General features: G+C 45.9%; 2 protein-coding genes and 3 long non-coding RNA genes across 9 annotated transcripts; 2 read left to right on the top strand and 3 right to left on the bottom strand.

The window, feature by feature from the left end:
- Window positions 1–1722: 1722 nt before the first annotated feature.
- On the bottom strand, window positions 1723–4899 carry LOC135394855 (uncharacterized). Of its 2 annotated transcripts, XR_010422972.1 has the most exons (4): window positions 4853–4899; window positions 3698–3827; window positions 2143–2915; window positions 1723–1907 (listed from the first exon to the last, which is right to left on the bottom strand). It is a non-coding gene; the product is annotated as an uncharacterized LOC135394855 (long non-coding RNA). The 2 variants fall into 2 exon arrangements; XR_010422971.1 differs by lacking the exon at window positions 1723–1907 and having other exon boundaries at window positions 2092–2915.
- LOC135394854 (uncharacterized) lies at window positions 1786–15280 on the top strand. 2 transcript variants are annotated; one of them, XR_010422970.1, is made up of 8 exons: window positions 1786–1872; window positions 2339–2393; window positions 2558–2633; window positions 2817–2844; window positions 3027–3077; window positions 3234–3291; window positions 3738–3761; window positions 15265–15280. It is a non-coding gene; the product is annotated as an uncharacterized LOC135394854 (long non-coding RNA). The 2 variants fall into 2 exon arrangements; XR_010422969.1 differs by lacking the exon at window positions 15265–15280 and adding an exon at window positions 3936–3989.
- On the top strand, window positions 5162–8504 carry LOC135394851 (ER membrane protein complex subunit 1-like). The gene has a single exon (XM_064625880.1). It carries the CDS (start codon window positions 5249–5251, stop codon window positions 8042–8044), a length of 2796 nt encoding a protein of 931 aa, XP_064481950.1. The 5' UTR covers window positions 5162–5248; the 3' UTR covers window positions 8045–8504.
- On the bottom strand, window positions 8533–10380 carry LOC135394853 (uncharacterized). 2 transcript variants are annotated; one of them, XR_010422967.1, is made up of 4 exons: window positions 10147–10332; window positions 8877–8953; window positions 8667–8788; window positions 8533–8593 (listed from the first exon to the last, which is right to left on the bottom strand). It is a non-coding gene; the product is annotated as an uncharacterized LOC135394853 (long non-coding RNA). The 2 variants fall into 2 exon arrangements; XR_010422968.1 differs by lacking the exon at window positions 8877–8953 and having other exon boundaries at window positions 8667–8833; window positions 10147–10380.
- LOC135394852 (uncharacterized) lies at window positions 11050–14674 on the bottom strand. 2 transcript variants are annotated; one of them, XM_064625883.1, is made up of 7 exons: window positions 14579–14674; window positions 13861–14075; window positions 13742–13795; window positions 13539–13629; window positions 13312–13472; window positions 12617–12870; window positions 11050–11828 (listed from the first exon to the last, which is right to left on the bottom strand). In XM_064625883.1, the coding sequence occupies exons 2-7, from the start codon at window positions 14030–14032 to the stop codon at window positions 11520–11522; spliced, it is 1041 nt and encodes a 346-aa protein (XP_064481953.1). In that variant the 5' UTR covers window positions 14033–14075; window positions 14579–14674; the 3' UTR covers window positions 11050–11519. The 2 variants fall into 2 exon arrangements, with proteins under 2 accessions (XP_064481953.1, XP_064481951.1); XM_064625881.1 differs by lacking the exon at window positions 14579–14674 and having other exon boundaries at window positions 13861–14192.
- Window positions 15281–15612: the final 332 nt, after the last annotated feature.

Genomic DNA, 15612 nt, shown 5'->3' with positions numbered 1-15612 from the left:
AGACATCTTTCCCATTTTCCCCTCTTTCGATTAGTGTCACGTGACTTCTCCACCACGTGACCATCCCGGACGCCGGCGTCGTTGCTAGTAGAGTGCCCTCTCCAGAACATGACATCATTGCAATTCGTGGGCTTATGATTACGTCACCCGCTCCTGACGTCATCGAAACTTGTGGAGGCTCAGTAGATCTTGAAAAATTGACAGAAATGCACAGCGTTCGTAAACTGGATTGAAATTTCGCGTATAGAATCTTTGAGGCACCTGCTTTTTATGGACTAAATAAAATAAACGCTGTTTTCCGAGTCCGGAGTGTTAAGTATATCCTTAGAATCGACGCGTAAATTTTGGCGTTACATCTTGCCGCCTAGAAAGACTGCTGATTTTTCCGGCCCCCCAAAACAACGCCGACAATTTTAAGCTATTTCACGTCGGTATTCTCGCAAGATGATGGCATTGTGAATTCCTTCAGCAGTTATAATGAACTTGGCGGGAAAAAAAGTGAAGGACCAGATCACTTCCCGAATACCTATTGCAGACTGGATATCTTTGTAGTTACAAATTATATCTAGAAAAGTTTATGAAACATGTAAGGTACGTGATGCTCGGAAAGCAACAAAAATTGTCCCGGCACCTATTTCACCGGCACCGACCTATTTCTTTAATTTCAACATGATTCAAAGATTTTTGAACATTATCAGTAGTCTTTTTGGAGGAGCACAATGGATGTCAATACGCGTTGGTGTTTGCTTTTCTGGACTTAGAAAATGCTTTCGACAAGATGTCTCATCCAAAGTCGCTGCATAAATTGCCCTGTACATTGCCCTGTACATTCAAAAATGTAAAACTGGTAGGCTGCCTTTCGTGATATCTAAATGGTCCACTGCAGTTTCAAGTGTCTTGTTAGCACGAGACAAAATGAAGCCAATCCCATAATCACCTAAAATATCATGCCACGGTCCTTCGATCGACTTTTCTGAGAGGGGGGTCCAGCCTTGGCCAGCACGGTAGACACACGAGGAGGTAGATATACGGAGGGGTCAGGACATCCTGACCCTCACCAAATGTTTGGAGACACCCCCTAACTTCCTTACCTGATGGTGGTTGATGTTCTGACGCTGAAATAAATACATACAAAGCCTCTTTCATCATTATTTCCTTACCTGTGTAACCCCTACCAGCGCCTCCAAAGGGGAGGGGGGGGGGGGACACATGTCGGTTGATATGTTAAGCCGTTATGGCTTAAGTAGTAATGGCTTATTTAGTGACTCTAGTTATGGCGTAACTATAATGATGATCCGCGCCAGTTTTCTGCCACCCCCGTAGTCGAGATTCTGGATAAACCATTCGATACTCGAGTACAGAAGGAGCTCAGTCATGCGAAAAGCGCGGCTGTGTGAGACTGCGGCATAGTGTCTCGCCTGTCTGCTGTGTCGTCTCATGTTTTCACCTTACGTGTATAAATAAACTCACAAAAAGAGAATTAACGTGTCGCGAAAATCCGCACTGTGAAGAAGACTCACGCATGGAGAACTGTGAAGAAGAGTGCTGTCCAGTCACCGGATTGTTTCAGAACACGTGGCTGATTCGTGTGACATTACATTACCCTTTTATGGTTTTCCGACGAAAAAAAACAACAAATAAGCTCAGAGGTTAAAAATATAGATTAGAAGAAGCTGGAATGGTTGAAATTTAATTTTTAAATCGTGGTTGCCAGCTGCAAGTTAAACATGCCGCCGATGCCAGGTGGCCCTAGTGTAGTGCGCGCGCCACTATAAATGCGCCCATTTCCGTTTCCTCGAGCCTCTCCTCTCCATTCCAGCTCGTCCATCTTGGTTGTCCGTCTCGTTGGGTTCTACGTGCGTTCGTGTTGAGGTGAGCAATCGCATTTCATCTTCAACATCCGAAACCTGCATTTTCGTAATCATGTTGGTTTCAATACGTGTATGTTATCCCTTGGTAGTCAACACAATATTTTAATTCAATTGCTTTTCTTTCGCTCGGTATTGTTATAAATGTGAAGCCCCACGTGTGCCGGTCTTTGCATGCTGATAATACGGCATTCTCCAAATTCTCTTTCACCTGAGAAATGAGCATTACAACGAAATGATTCGTATATTGAGAGAGCAAACGATTGCACTGTACCAGTGATGACAACGATGACGAGGCTGAACGTTCATGCTCGGCGATTCTATTGTTGTGTTCTACAGCATGGTTGAGCTGCGTGAATGCCAAGTGCTGACAATGAGGCATTTGTCTGAGATTTACAGTGTGTTTTAACTGGCGCGTGCATTCTAAGTCTTTGTGGAACTGCTTCCTAACGAAGTGCCACTTTGCGCAGGTTTTCTTGACCCCCACACGGCTCCTGGGAAATACGCCAGGCAACATAATTACATGTGAGTAAATGTTCAGTACTGCGGTACTGTGTATATTATGATGAAATTTGACTAGAGTCTCTGACACATACCCTTGATGCGTTTTCCAAAACCTGACAACGTGCTTATTTTAAGAACGATTTCGCTTGCTACGTTGTCTGAGGGCGGATGTCTTTCCTTTTCAGGAGCCGTTTAATGCTCTCTCTCCTTATCCATTGTGGCACCCGAAGAAGCTGAGCTACACGTGGTGTACTGTTCATGGTAAGGTTCAAGGCTTTTGTGTGTACTTCTCTTGGGAGGACAAAGTATAAATGTTGTGATGATATTTTCTACTTGGTCTGTGTTTCTGAATCACGATGATACAGCAGAGCTGAGTTTTCTGTTGAGCTGCCATCAGATAAATGTGTATGCTGTGATCTGACTTGATCTTCATTCTCATTCCAGGCACTGTTGTACAAGTGATCTTCAATTGGTAAGAAGTCATTCAGTCCTGATCTCATACTCACTGCTGATGAAGGTTATTCGACTCTGTCATCGGAGTCTCTGAAACAGACATGTCCTGATGTTTTTACTTTGGAAGTCTGATGAACGACGTTCTTCAGCTTGTTATGTGGCATCTTCTCCATTTTATTCATGCTCCCCATGTTCTTGCAGGGTGTGTCTATTCCAGCACGTCCACATCCTTTCAACACCTTATGCGATGTGGTACGTTGTTTGCTGGTCGTAAACGTTTTGTATTGTGATGATTTTTCATACTTGGTCTGTGTTTCTGAGTTAAGATGATACATATGTTCTGAACATTTCAATGTGTTTCTTGTACTTGTGTGGTGAGAGGTTTTCTCCATTGTTCCTCTGGATTAGTGTTTCAGGTGGGCTGCAACATTTGTCAGCATGCATTCCTCCTTGCTAGGATTACTATGTAAGTATTCAACTGAAGGCATATATGTTCATTTGATCGGAGCACGGCCCAATCTGAGCGGAAGTGAGTCATCAAACCTGTCAATTCATTGGACAAAGAAAATTTCAAAATTGCTGCCATCCTCTAGCTCAAGAATTCTTTCAAAGGATCCGAGAGCTCTGACTCCAGTGAAATGAGCTGTCTCTGATGTGGTCCCGAGCACATATCTGAACACTGAGCAGGTTTTTGTGCACTCTCAGCCAGCTCAGTGACTTCCTATCTGGTCTAAGCGCTTCCGAGCAAATTAACATAAATGCCAGAGTCCCGTTACTGTGGTCATGTGATGACTTCTGATACCTCTTGGCTTACTATTGCTGCAGACAAGTTTTACACTGAAGTGTTTTCTATTGTTTGCTGATGTACCTACCTGAAGTATGTGTTTCAATAGTTCTGTTTGTCATTTACAGGTCAGGTTGGCTGGGCTTTATAAGGTATGTTATCCCATGGTCCTTGGTTAGTTCTTGCTTGTGATGAGCTTACTTTTTCTGACACCTAATCTGAAATATAATGATCAGATCAATGCTTATAGTGTACTGATGCCATTCTGCACTGCTGCATGAAAAGTGTTTTGTTGCTCTGCTTATTTTGATTGCAATTTCTTTCAGGTGAGTCTCCCCTACACGTATTTCTTGTGCAATAAAGAATTATTTCCAAACTTGTTTTCCTCTCTTACCATTGTACAAAGGACATATTCACATATTGCACTTCATGTAGCTACATGAAAGTGTTTTAGTGAAGGCCTTCTGTTGGGATGCACTGTACTACTCTGAGATTAGTGCAGCTGCAGTTAATGTGTTGCATAGACTTATTTTTGCTACTATTGTGTAAAGATTCAAGTACCCTGATTAGTGATACCAGTAACAATTGGAAGATAGTTTACAAAAGTTTATATATAATAGTTTATAAATAGAGGGCTGTTGCTATGATCCCTAAGCAGTTCTGTAGCCTGTGGGTGGTGAGTTATGCAAGAGTGAAGGGGACTGCGTATTCAGCCTAGTTCACTAGGTACAGTTCTCGAGGCCAACTGATCTAAAAGTGCGATGAAACTTCGTCTGGTACTTCTAAATGGAAACTATTAACGTTTCTGGAAAGGTCGTATGGGGAGGAGGATTTCCCCATTCTCAGACGCACTATCGAAGGTACGATTCGTACGTACGGGAGGGGAGTTCGAACCCCCGTGTTTCGTGTGCATAACTGTGCTACGATTGTACTTTTCATCACGGAGTTTGCAAAATGTACTTTTGGGTTTTTTTTTTTTTTTTTCGTTGCACGTGAGGTTTGTGACCACACCAGTTGAATAAAGAGTGCACAAAAGCAGGCAATACCTTCATTGGCCGATCTTTCTTGTTTTTTTTTCTTCATTGTTTTTATTTAACATTGCATTTATTTTCATTTCATATTTTTGCGCCGATGGGAGCAGTTCGACAAAAGGGAAAGGGCGCAGACTGGTGCATGATGATGAAAGAACGAATAACCGAGAGACAGGGACACGCAGATAAACACGAAAAGTTCCATAACTTACCCGAGACTACCCTACCATAAAACCCGAGACTAGGGGACAAAAAAAAACGACAAACACAGACAAGGTCTCAACTCTCTTTTAGACCTCGTCTGTGTTTGTCGTTTTTTTTTTTTTTTTTTTTTTTTTGTCCCCTAGTCTGGGGTTTTTAAGTTATGGATCTATACCACCAGCTCGCTTGCTACCTCTCTATCCTCACGAAAAGTTACCAGGGCAGATCTCGGGGAAGTTGGATGTGCTGTGCAGTTTCGTTTTCATCTGATTTTGTATCGCAACTATCGCCTTCACTTCTGTTCGAAACTTCTCCTTCGAAGTCAGGCCTGCACGCAGCTACCCGCAAGGCGGCGCGTCGACAATTTGCAATTTTGTTTGTTCGACTTTCCTGGTTCGCGTGTGATTATGCCGGTGTTACACATGTTACCCCATCGTATTTCTGCTTTCCTCTGTTCCGTGTTGTTGATTTTTCTGCTACATTTAACTCTGTACGTGACTGATGCACTTTACGAAGACCAAGTGGGGAAATTTGACTGGCGACAGCACTACATCGGTAAACTAAAGTACGTCTACATCGACCCAAGCACATCGGGGACACAAAAATTCGTCGTTGCCACGGAGAAAAACGTTGTAGCTGCCATAAACACACGCACGGGATCTCTCTCATGGAGGCAGGTCATCGAAAAAGGCGGCCAGGTATCTGCAATGTCATCTACTGGAGAGCTGGTAACCGTCTCCGGAGACGACGTCTTCTTCATCCGTGGATGGGATTTTGCAACGGGAGTTCTTAACTGGGAAAAAGTGCTCCCACCGTCCTCGCCTCCGTCCTCGGCTCTAACTCTGGACGTTGATTCCAACAACAAAGAAGTAACGGTCGCAGAAAGGCATCCAGGCTCTCACGTCGTCGTCACAGTCTATTCTCTGGACGACGGCACGCTGAAAGCTTCGCCCAATGTTCCAGCACCGTGGATGACGCACGATACGAGTTGTGAAGTCATTGGACACAAGTATTTTATGTGCTTCGATACTGTGAGCATGTCTGTGAAAGTGATGTCGCTTGGCGAGTCAGCAGCCTTCAGAGATTTCCCCGTTTCTTCGATGGGATTATCCACGGATAATCCACACTCTCGGCCACAGTTTGTGCAGCTTCACCTACCTAGGAAGCATGGAGATGGCTATTATTTCGCGCTGAAGCTTCCCGGAAGTGGCTATGCAGTATTCCTCATTGGTAGCGCGGGCCTGAGTTTGTCCAAGTTGCTGCCGAACGTTGTGCACCTCACTGCTACAGCCTTGAATGATATGAATGTGTTTGGCGCCGTAACGCAACATGCGGACGTTTTTACCGTAAAAATCTACAACGCGCAAACTTGGGAGGAGCTCGGAGAGTTTGACGGGGAATTTACGGTGCCCCCAACGTACGGTTCACCAGAATGTGTGCACCTGCTGCCATTCTTCCGCAAGGACCGTACACCGAGCTACAAGATCTTGGTCAGCACCGAAGATCACGGGTTGGTGCTGTTTCACCAGCAGGGTAAAGTTTTCTGGAGCCGCGAAGAGGCCTTAGCATCCGTGGTCTCGGCGGAGTTCATAGACCTGCCTCTGTCGGAGACGGATGCAAAGATTGAACAAGAATTCGGAGACAACGACAAGGCTAACATACTCAGCATGTTCATCACTCGAATCACGACACAAATCTACCAGCTTCAAAGCCTCGTCGTCGCATTCTTCGCGACGTTGCAAGGTATCAGTCACCAGGCCGACTTGCTGTCGTCGCAGGATCTCACACGTGACAAGTTTGGCTTCAACAAGGTGATCTTCATGACGACTTCCGCGAGGAAGCTCTTGGCCCTCGACAACAGGAACGGCCAGATCATCTGGACAAAGTACATCTCGGAGATGAACCCGCTGAACAAGCTCGGAAAGCCGCACCTCCCGATTTTCGTGCAGAGGACGACGGCCCACTATCCGCACCCTGCCAGGTGCACCGTGTTCGGTAAGCACCGTCTTACCGGCAACAGTATTATCGTGTCCGTCAACCCCATTACCGGTGCCCTGCTGGACAAACAGGAACTGCCGTACCGTATCATACAGGTCTCGTCTCTACCCTCTCCAGACAGCGAATACATTCGTGGTCTCGTTCTGCTAGACAGTAACCTTACCGTGCACACGTACCCCACTTCGGCTGAAAGGACCCTCCTCAGGCACAAGGACACGCAGTACATATTCACAGCCAGCGCCGAGACCGGTGTGCTCACCGGCTACAGCTTGCGCCCGTCCACCGAGTCGAAGCTTCAGATCGAGGAGGTCTGGAAGACTCCCCTCCCTCAAGACTCTCAAACCATCACCCACGTTGAAATGCGGAACCCACTGGAGCACGTGCACTCGCAGGGAAGAGTCATGGGGGATCGCAGTGTCCTGTACCGCTACCTCAACCCCAACCTGGCCGCCGTGGTGACCGAAGGGGTGGACATACAGAAGATGTCCTCGGTCACCGTGTACCTTGTAGACGTGGTCACCGGAGTGCTCATCTACGCCGCCAGTCACAAGCGAGCGCGGGGTCCCATCCACATAGTCCACTCCGAGAATTGGGTCGTCTACAGCTACCACAACGAGAAGAGCCGTCGGACGGAGATGTCTGCCGTAGAGCTCTACGAGGGAGCGACGCAGAGCAACACCTCCGCCTTCAGCTCGTTCACCTCTCCGCCGTCACCAGCTGTCGAACACCAGACCTACATTTTCCCAGGAAACGTGGAGGCTATGGATGTCACCGTCACAGAAAAAGGCATTACGAGCAAGCACATCCTGGTCGCGCTGCCCAGCGGTGCCATAGCGGAACTCCCGAGGGCCCTGCTGGATCCCAGGCGCCCCATTATCCCGACGGCCGAGCACCGCGAAGAGGGACTCATCCCGTACCTGCCCGAATTGCCCATCAGTGCCGAACACATAATCAACTACAACCAGAGTGTGTCCATGGTGGCCGGATTTGCCGCGGCAGCGTCCGGATTGGAGTCCACTTGCCTCGTCGTTGCGTACGGCTTGGACCTGTTCTACACGCGCGTGACACCATCAAAGACGTTCGACATCCTCAAGGATGATTTCGATCATGTGCTCATTTCTGTAGTTTTGACTGTGTTGATAATAGTGTCGTATATTAGTAAAAGGTTATCGACGAGAAAGGCACTGAGAGCAGCATGGAAATAAAAATAACTCGGGACCGGGACTGGAAAACATTCTCACGATTGCTGTTCGGTGTGCCACCGTTATTTTCCGAGAGTTTTAAGTCGTGATAACGGGAACTGTGATGCCTTGAGCTTTTTCCTCTTTCTTCCCAGTTCTTTGGTGAATGCCGGTGCAGAGTTGGCTCTGTTTAGAGGACGGTGTCATATAGAACACGTAGAAATGCAGGTGTATCCGAAGGGTGTCAGTTATTGTCGCGGCTCACACCAGGGACTGCAAGGCCCCACACCACAGCAGTAGTACTGTGTAAAAATTAACTTTTGAGTCTCCGCACACCAGATTAGCTACTGCTTTTCACAGCACATCGCAACTCTCAAATTATTTGCTAAAGTGTCTCACTGTTTGGAACGAGTATTGCCAGTTTATTACTAGTCCTTTTCTACAAACGAGAAAAGTTGTGAATAAAAAGATATTCCCGTCTAAAGGTTGCCGAGAATCATTCAACGACGACACACATTTGAACCGCTTTATTTTCGCTGAGATGGAGATCGTGAAGCGCTTCTGCACCCGGTTCTGAAATGAGGCACCAAATGACGTTAGTTTAATTGTTTGTTAGTTTAGTTACATGGTTCCGAAGGCAACTCACAAGTGAATTTCACATACGCTGCATATCCAAGCAGGACCAAAGCAGCAGCCAGCACAGTAAGCGTGATACAGCTGAAGGTGTACACTGCCTTGTTAGGAATAACTGGATCTTGGGACCACATCCTTCAACAAAATTATTCCAATAAAGAGGACAGCACGGTCACAAAACTGCAAAAGTACAAGAAGTGCTGCTGTAATGCCAGAGTCCTACCTAGGCCTTAAGATGGGCACCCAGCCTTTGACCTCAGTGAGTCTAGCTGTAGATCCTTCATACATTTTTCACAGCAGCTGCAATTAATATATGAAAGCATAATTCCAGCAGCGCAAAAATTTATCCGGATCTGGTCTCTAGTGTCTGGCTAAATACTGCTGGAATACAATATTTAATTTTTTTGTCCTAGAAACAGGCCGGGCCTACAATACCCAGTGATATAGTATGTGATGATACTGGTAATGATACAGATTTACACATCGGTGCAGACACTGCTGGGCAAGTGCGACAACGTTTGCGTGTCTGGCCTCAGGTTAGTATATCATGGACTAGATGGATTTTCCCAGCATCCCCTATGCGGTATAAAGCTTGCAACCCCCCTCCCCCGAAAAGAAAATTTTTATATTAATACGAACATACTTGGTGGTAGCTAGCTGAAGAGGTCGTGGCATCCCCACCATACGGAACCCTCACCCCCTCCCCAAGCCCAGATGAGAACGCTGTGCACAAGCATGTTGTGGAACACACATACCAGTAACCAGTTCCTTTCACAAAACCAAACGATCTTATACCTATTAAAGGAGCAGCGAAAGCCCCTTTTTTTTCTTTTTTTTTTTGCGCGTCATGTGGCGGCGCGCAGTGTTCCTAGCAGACCAATCGCTGCTGCTCGCGTCGCACTGATCTAGCTACGTCACACCAGGAGATCGAGCCGGGCATGGTATGGCTAACTATGGCATATAATCTGTCAGGTATTCTCTCTCCAATTTCTTGAACGCGTGGAGCTATTCACAGCATTTAACGCATACAAAAGAACCTTGGTGGAATTCTCGCAAGATACGGATTTGCAGCTCAGCACCAACTAACAAGTGGCTATGTCACTTATTTTTATTCCCCTTGACGTATTAAAGAGCCAGCTACCTGGTCAGGAATCTCTCCCTTTTTATAGCTCCCTCTCAGAGTCCCTCGCGAAGTGAAATTAATGTGTTACAAATTGATAGTGCTATATGTGACTGCTTATCTCCTTGACAAACTGAGTTGCTCGTTGTCAACACATTGGAATGAAGGTCCTCCCGCCAAAATTTGAGGATCTTCGTGCCAAGTAATGGAATAAGTGCAGCAAATAGTAATTGCTCTTGCTATATCTCTGCAATCAAATTCCACGGTGGCAATGAGGGTGCCCTTCCAGTACCATAACTTGTTAAGTTGAACACGTACGGCTACGCTGTTTTCCATTACACCAAATTAAGACTGCACCAAAAGAAAGCCTCACCTGTTTTTGAGATGGCGATTGAAAGTTCGCCTCCGGTTAGCAGGGTTCCAAGACTGTAGACAAGCGGTCCCTTCAAAAAGGCTCCTCCAGATTCCGCAATGGAATAAAAGCGCTTCAACTTTTTCGCGTGGGTCGCGCGAGCCAGATGGCCGAAGTCGGAACTTAGCCGGAAAGCCCGAAGAGACGGCATTTAGTTGTCTAGCACTGCTCTGGACTAACTCTAATTTTTGTGTCGCGTTGTCATGTGCGGTTCCTCTTTAAAGTGGTACTTTCATGACTTACAGCTCGCAATAAATTTTCCTCCCTCGAGGGAACCCGGATGTTTAGCTGCTCATGAGACACTTTTTAAATTGCTAGAAATTTTTAGCACCGCCAACAGGGACTGGTGTAACAATGATTTTCTCTGAACAGTGTTTTTGGTGAAGGCTCACTCGTAAAAGCGTATATGGAATAACGAACGGCACGAAAGTAATATTCCCACCATTTTCGATGGGAATGTGTGACAAACTCGAGTGTGTTTGTGCCGCTCTCTGACTTATAAGGACTGAGTATATCAAAATAGCTTTTCATTCTAAGGGTGCACGGAGCGAGGGTCATATCACCTCATATTAATTTACACGTAGTTACGTGTACCTTACACCATATATACATAGTCATAATTAGGGTCCTCACTCTTTCGGGATAAATGCCTTTCCCAGATTCGAAGGGGGAAAATCGGGTGCTATTTTTAAATCTGTAATTTGAGGCGAAATCGGGCGTTACTGACACATTCGGGTGTTACGGATTAATATTTTTTCTTTCTGTCCAGCAAGCCCCTTGCAATTCAAATGCATATATTCGTCGAACATACATACCTCGCCATTTCTAGTGACAAGGATCACAATTTATAATTGTAATGTCAAATGTGGTTCACGTTGTTTATTATTACTCTCAAATAATATTTAGTGAGACATGCGTACAAATTGCTCGCAACAAAATATAGTGCACGTGATACGTGGTACAACGCGCTACACGATCGAAATTCGGGGAGAAATCGGATTTAACCCGAATTGGTCCTAAACTGATTCGGGAGGGAATAATCGAGGAATCAGCATTAACCCGAAAAACCCTACTCGTATTAGATGAAGTGCGTTTAACTTATCCCTGTAGCTCATCTTCTTGGCACTCTCCTCGTTTCAAAATAATCCAGACCAACCAATTTCCCCCATCGTTATCGATCCAACAAAGCAACGGTCGCGTCGGCAATATCATTTGCGAGTCCGCATATAAAACAACCGCCCGAAATACTTCGAAATAAATGAACTTTACCCTGCCGAGATACGCAGTCTTAATTCAACTTAAGCTCATACATCCAACTCTTCGCGGACAAGTTATCACGTACTCCTCCGGCGTTCTTTCCCAACCCGTCTGATCGTGGGTTGAGGTCCGAGCCTAGTGCCCCTAAAGAGGATCCTCAGGGCGATTTTAACCGAAGCGTCCGAACGATGATGGTCGTCCTGAAATATAACAAACGCCGCCAGAGCGATGGCAATGTCGAACATGCCGAAGAGGAGCAGCATCCCGTGGTACGGAGTCAGTTCCAACCAGGAGCGGCTCAGAACCATCATGGTCGTCGTGAAACACAGGTTCAGGAAACAAGAAGATAGTTGGGATATTCTCACCGGATCGAAGTATTCCAGACCCTGCGGTACGTTTTCCAAAGCAAGTGTGATTGCGTTATTTAGGACCAACGCGCGTTGGTAATGCGCGTGCCCGCGTACAGAGAAAATGTCTGTTGCAGGAGGCGCTGAACCGTACCTGCAGTCTACAATCTACATATTCCGCTATGCAGGGTCGGATACAGAGAAGGGGGGCAGGATGTCCTGACCCTCTGCTCAGTTTCTGTCTTCATATAATGTTTAATTGACCTAAACTGTGTATCTACGACGCTGGCCAAGGCTGTACCCCCTCTCAGAAAAATCCTCCAGAGATCAGAGGAGTAGCCAGAAAAAAAAAAAAAATTTCGGGAGAGGTTCTATGGAGTCTTTACATGAGAGAGGAGGATTCACCTCGCTTCCCTCTCCCAAATTCACTACCAAAGGTACCATTTCGGTGATTGAACACCCGCATCCACCCCGTCTATACGCTAGTGACAGAGAACATGCGGCGTAACGACTACTGGCTTACAATTAAGTGACGAACTTTGCTCCGGAATTCTCAAGCAAACGTTAATAATACGTGGAAGGTGACCAGGATTCCAGAGTATTTTCCCCGTTAGACAATTACATACTTTCATAAAACGTCGTGGTTATAACGGGTAATGCAAAGTATAAGGAAAGCGTGTATGCCCTGCGTTTCCTCGCATTTGTAAGCCTTCTGTTAAAGCTGGCCTCACCGCAATGACCCATCACTGTGCTGTGAAGACACCTTTACGACTATACGTAGGGCCACAAAGGCGATAGGTATATTTTTTCGGTGGCGTATATCGTACCTTGTTCAGAAAGATGACGTGCGTCACAAAAGACACCATCACGACCAATATCCAGACTGCCGTTCTCGGTGAGAAAATGCCTCCGATCTCAGCGACGGTCATCACGATGGCTTTCACAGCAATCGTGTACGGCACGGAGGAACAGGAACTGATGAAGATGTGGACCAGGATGCAGTCGTTGCCTTTCGACTGCCAGATAAGACCGGCAGCCAGTGCCATCGCAATACCCATCAGAAGGGCATAGACCAAGAACCCTATCGGTAACCGGTACAAATCCACATCGCAAGTCATACAAAACCATCATAAGATTAAAGGGACACTAAAGCGCAAACATTTCTCCTCCTGGAATGAAAGATGACGTTACCTTGACACAAACGTAAAAGGAACGCGATTCATCGGTTGTATATGGTTCGCGGTTTATGAGCGAGAGAAAGGCGCTCGACAATGCGGAGAGGCCTCGGATTCGTCCCCTAAAACGATCTCCCGCGATGATTGGACAAATCGTTTGCGGAGACCAACGAGAGCGCTTTCCGCACTCTCGGCCATCTTGAGAAGGAGAGAAAGGGGGAAAAGTCGTGAACGACGCAACGCAACGAACGAATCCCGTTCCTTCTGTGTTTGTGTCAAGGTAACGACATCTTTTATTCAGCGACGAGAAGTCTTTAGTGCCCCTTTAAGGCAGAATAATTCAATACCGGTCTGCATGAGGAAGAGTTCTAGTTCCATGGCAGTCATAGGTTCCATTTCTGAAGGAACTCCCAGAACCATGAGCACTGTACCGGCCACTGTCAGCAAGCAAACACTGACCACCAGAACGGACGTTGGTTCGTTCAGCACCGTCACCATGAGCACCGCACTGTCATATAGGATTGCCATAATGTGTCTTTGTCGGTATCCGTCCACGTATACTATTTGTACGCACGTTACCAGACCATTAGCCATTCCAAGAGCTACTACCAGTGTCGATGACGTGAACTGAAGGGCCAGGCCTTGAGCAACGTCTCCAAGGGTGCCTGCAATACAGACTCCATTCACTGTATAATAGTTTTATACTTCTTGCATTTCTACTATCGTTAATGCTTTTATGTTTCTACGCCTCAAAAAACGCATAAGAAACGCTAGTACCTAAAGCAGCGCCGGAGAGCCACACGGGATCCAGGAGAAATCGCAGTTGAATACCTGCATGGAGATAAGCACGGACTACATGCTCGCTTATGTTACATCGAGGACGTGCAAATTCTCACTGTCGTATTTCATGCTCAGCTTCCCGAGACCATACTTCTTTATAACGAAGCTAGACGAGTTGAAGAACACGTTTGCAATGGCCAGGACAACACCCAAGAGGGTTCCCGACTGAGTGGGAATATCTTCGGAGCCACTGCATACGATGGAGTCCGGAGGCAAGACAGACGCCATGACCAAGGAGTCATACGGCGAAAGGTTGTTGCCACGACCGAGCCTTCACAACAGATGCAGGGATAGATTATGGTCTCAGAATCAAGGTCTCATCCACTGACTGAACATGCCTGATAGCTCAAGGAAGTTGGCTATGGCGCCAAATTTGTCATGCTAATGGTGCTGGTAGTAGACCTTCCCGATAGAACCATTGCACAAATGACTCGATAAAGCTGAGCTGAATAATTATTCTCACAATAATGGAAACTGGTTATTTGTGGATTATAGGTAATTTCATTAGAAAACAAAATTATAATGATGTCACATGACTGAATTTCGTTTTCTGATTGCGACTTGCTAGGCAACTTGTTAGTGGCATTGTTTCTTGTTTTACTTAAAGTAGAACGAGAGAAGCAAAATATAGTCTATATTTTGCATAATCATAGAAATTTTAGTTTTAATTAATTTTCTTTGAAGAAGGTATACTTTATTTGGTTGACAAGCTGAAGCTCTTTCATGGTTCACGACAATTCGCGTGTCCTCGGATAGTAAAGTGCGTACACTTACTTGGATTAGTACGGGTGAATCAGATGTGTAAAACATCGAGCGAACTGACTAGCTGGAATAATGAACTGACACCAGCAAAAAACTGCACGTCTGCAAACAAAACTGGCGCGCGAAAAGCAATCATCTGCTACACTGAAACCGGAAGTTAAAGGAATCCTGGGAAGGAAAATCACATCCGCTATTCGTACGGTTGGTGCCGAGTACAGAAGCACGTAAAAAAAAGGTATTCAATTTTTCTTTGCTGGTGTCGACAAGGATAAATACAGTGCACTGTCGAAAAAGTGCCGTACCTAAAGCAGGGCTTCCCGTTGACAAAGTTAACAAGTCTTTCGAGGTAAAATTTTTGTAGAAGGGTACAGTTTGGTCGTTGTCGGGCTCCTCACGTTGCGACGGAATTTCGTTCTTGTAAAGCATTGTAGAATTGTTCCAGAACACTATTTTGTGCTGCCTCATTATTCTTGTTGAATATGATGGATTCCTTTTGAGGGCTTTCATTGAGAACGTTGCTCTTACGAAAAGGTCATGCAGGTCGATTATTACTACTTTCAAAGAGAGCTTCAAAGAGCTTGCGAAATTTGGGATATTGGGAACTTGCAATTGTTCTTCAAGTGCTCGCACAAACACAATGAACGTGTGCCACATTATGGGTGACCGTACCAAGTTTAGCGCTTGTGCACTGTTCGCAGCAGAGATGGGCCACTTAAACTGGGGTCAACTATACAAGCTTCGAGGGATCGTCATGTACAGACTTTCCCAGCACGAGCAGAGAGCTCTCGCCGGTATAATCACAAAGGGAATCCCCAACACGATACGTAGGACTCGAGAACAAATTCTCTACGTACTCCCACGTAAGTTTTTTTTTTCTTTTTCAGAGAGCCGCCGTCCCTCGAAAATTACTTACGTCACTTTCCATTTCAGCTTTTGTTGTGGGATACATGGTGTACGACTGGTCGAAACGGGAGCATGAACACTTGGCCAGGAAGAACCCGGAGGACTACGTCAATGACAAATAGGCAGCACCCCGCTGTACATCG

Source organism: Ornithodoros turicata, chromosome 5 (assembly GCF_037126465.1).
Source record: "Ornithodoros turicata isolate Travis chromosome 5, ASM3712646v1, whole genome shotgun sequence".
In the NCBI taxonomy this organism is placed as follows: domain Eukaryota; kingdom Metazoa; phylum Arthropoda; class Arachnida; order Ixodida; family Argasidae; genus Ornithodoros; species Ornithodoros turicata.
This window is presented reverse-complemented; position numbering and strand designations above follow the sequence as displayed.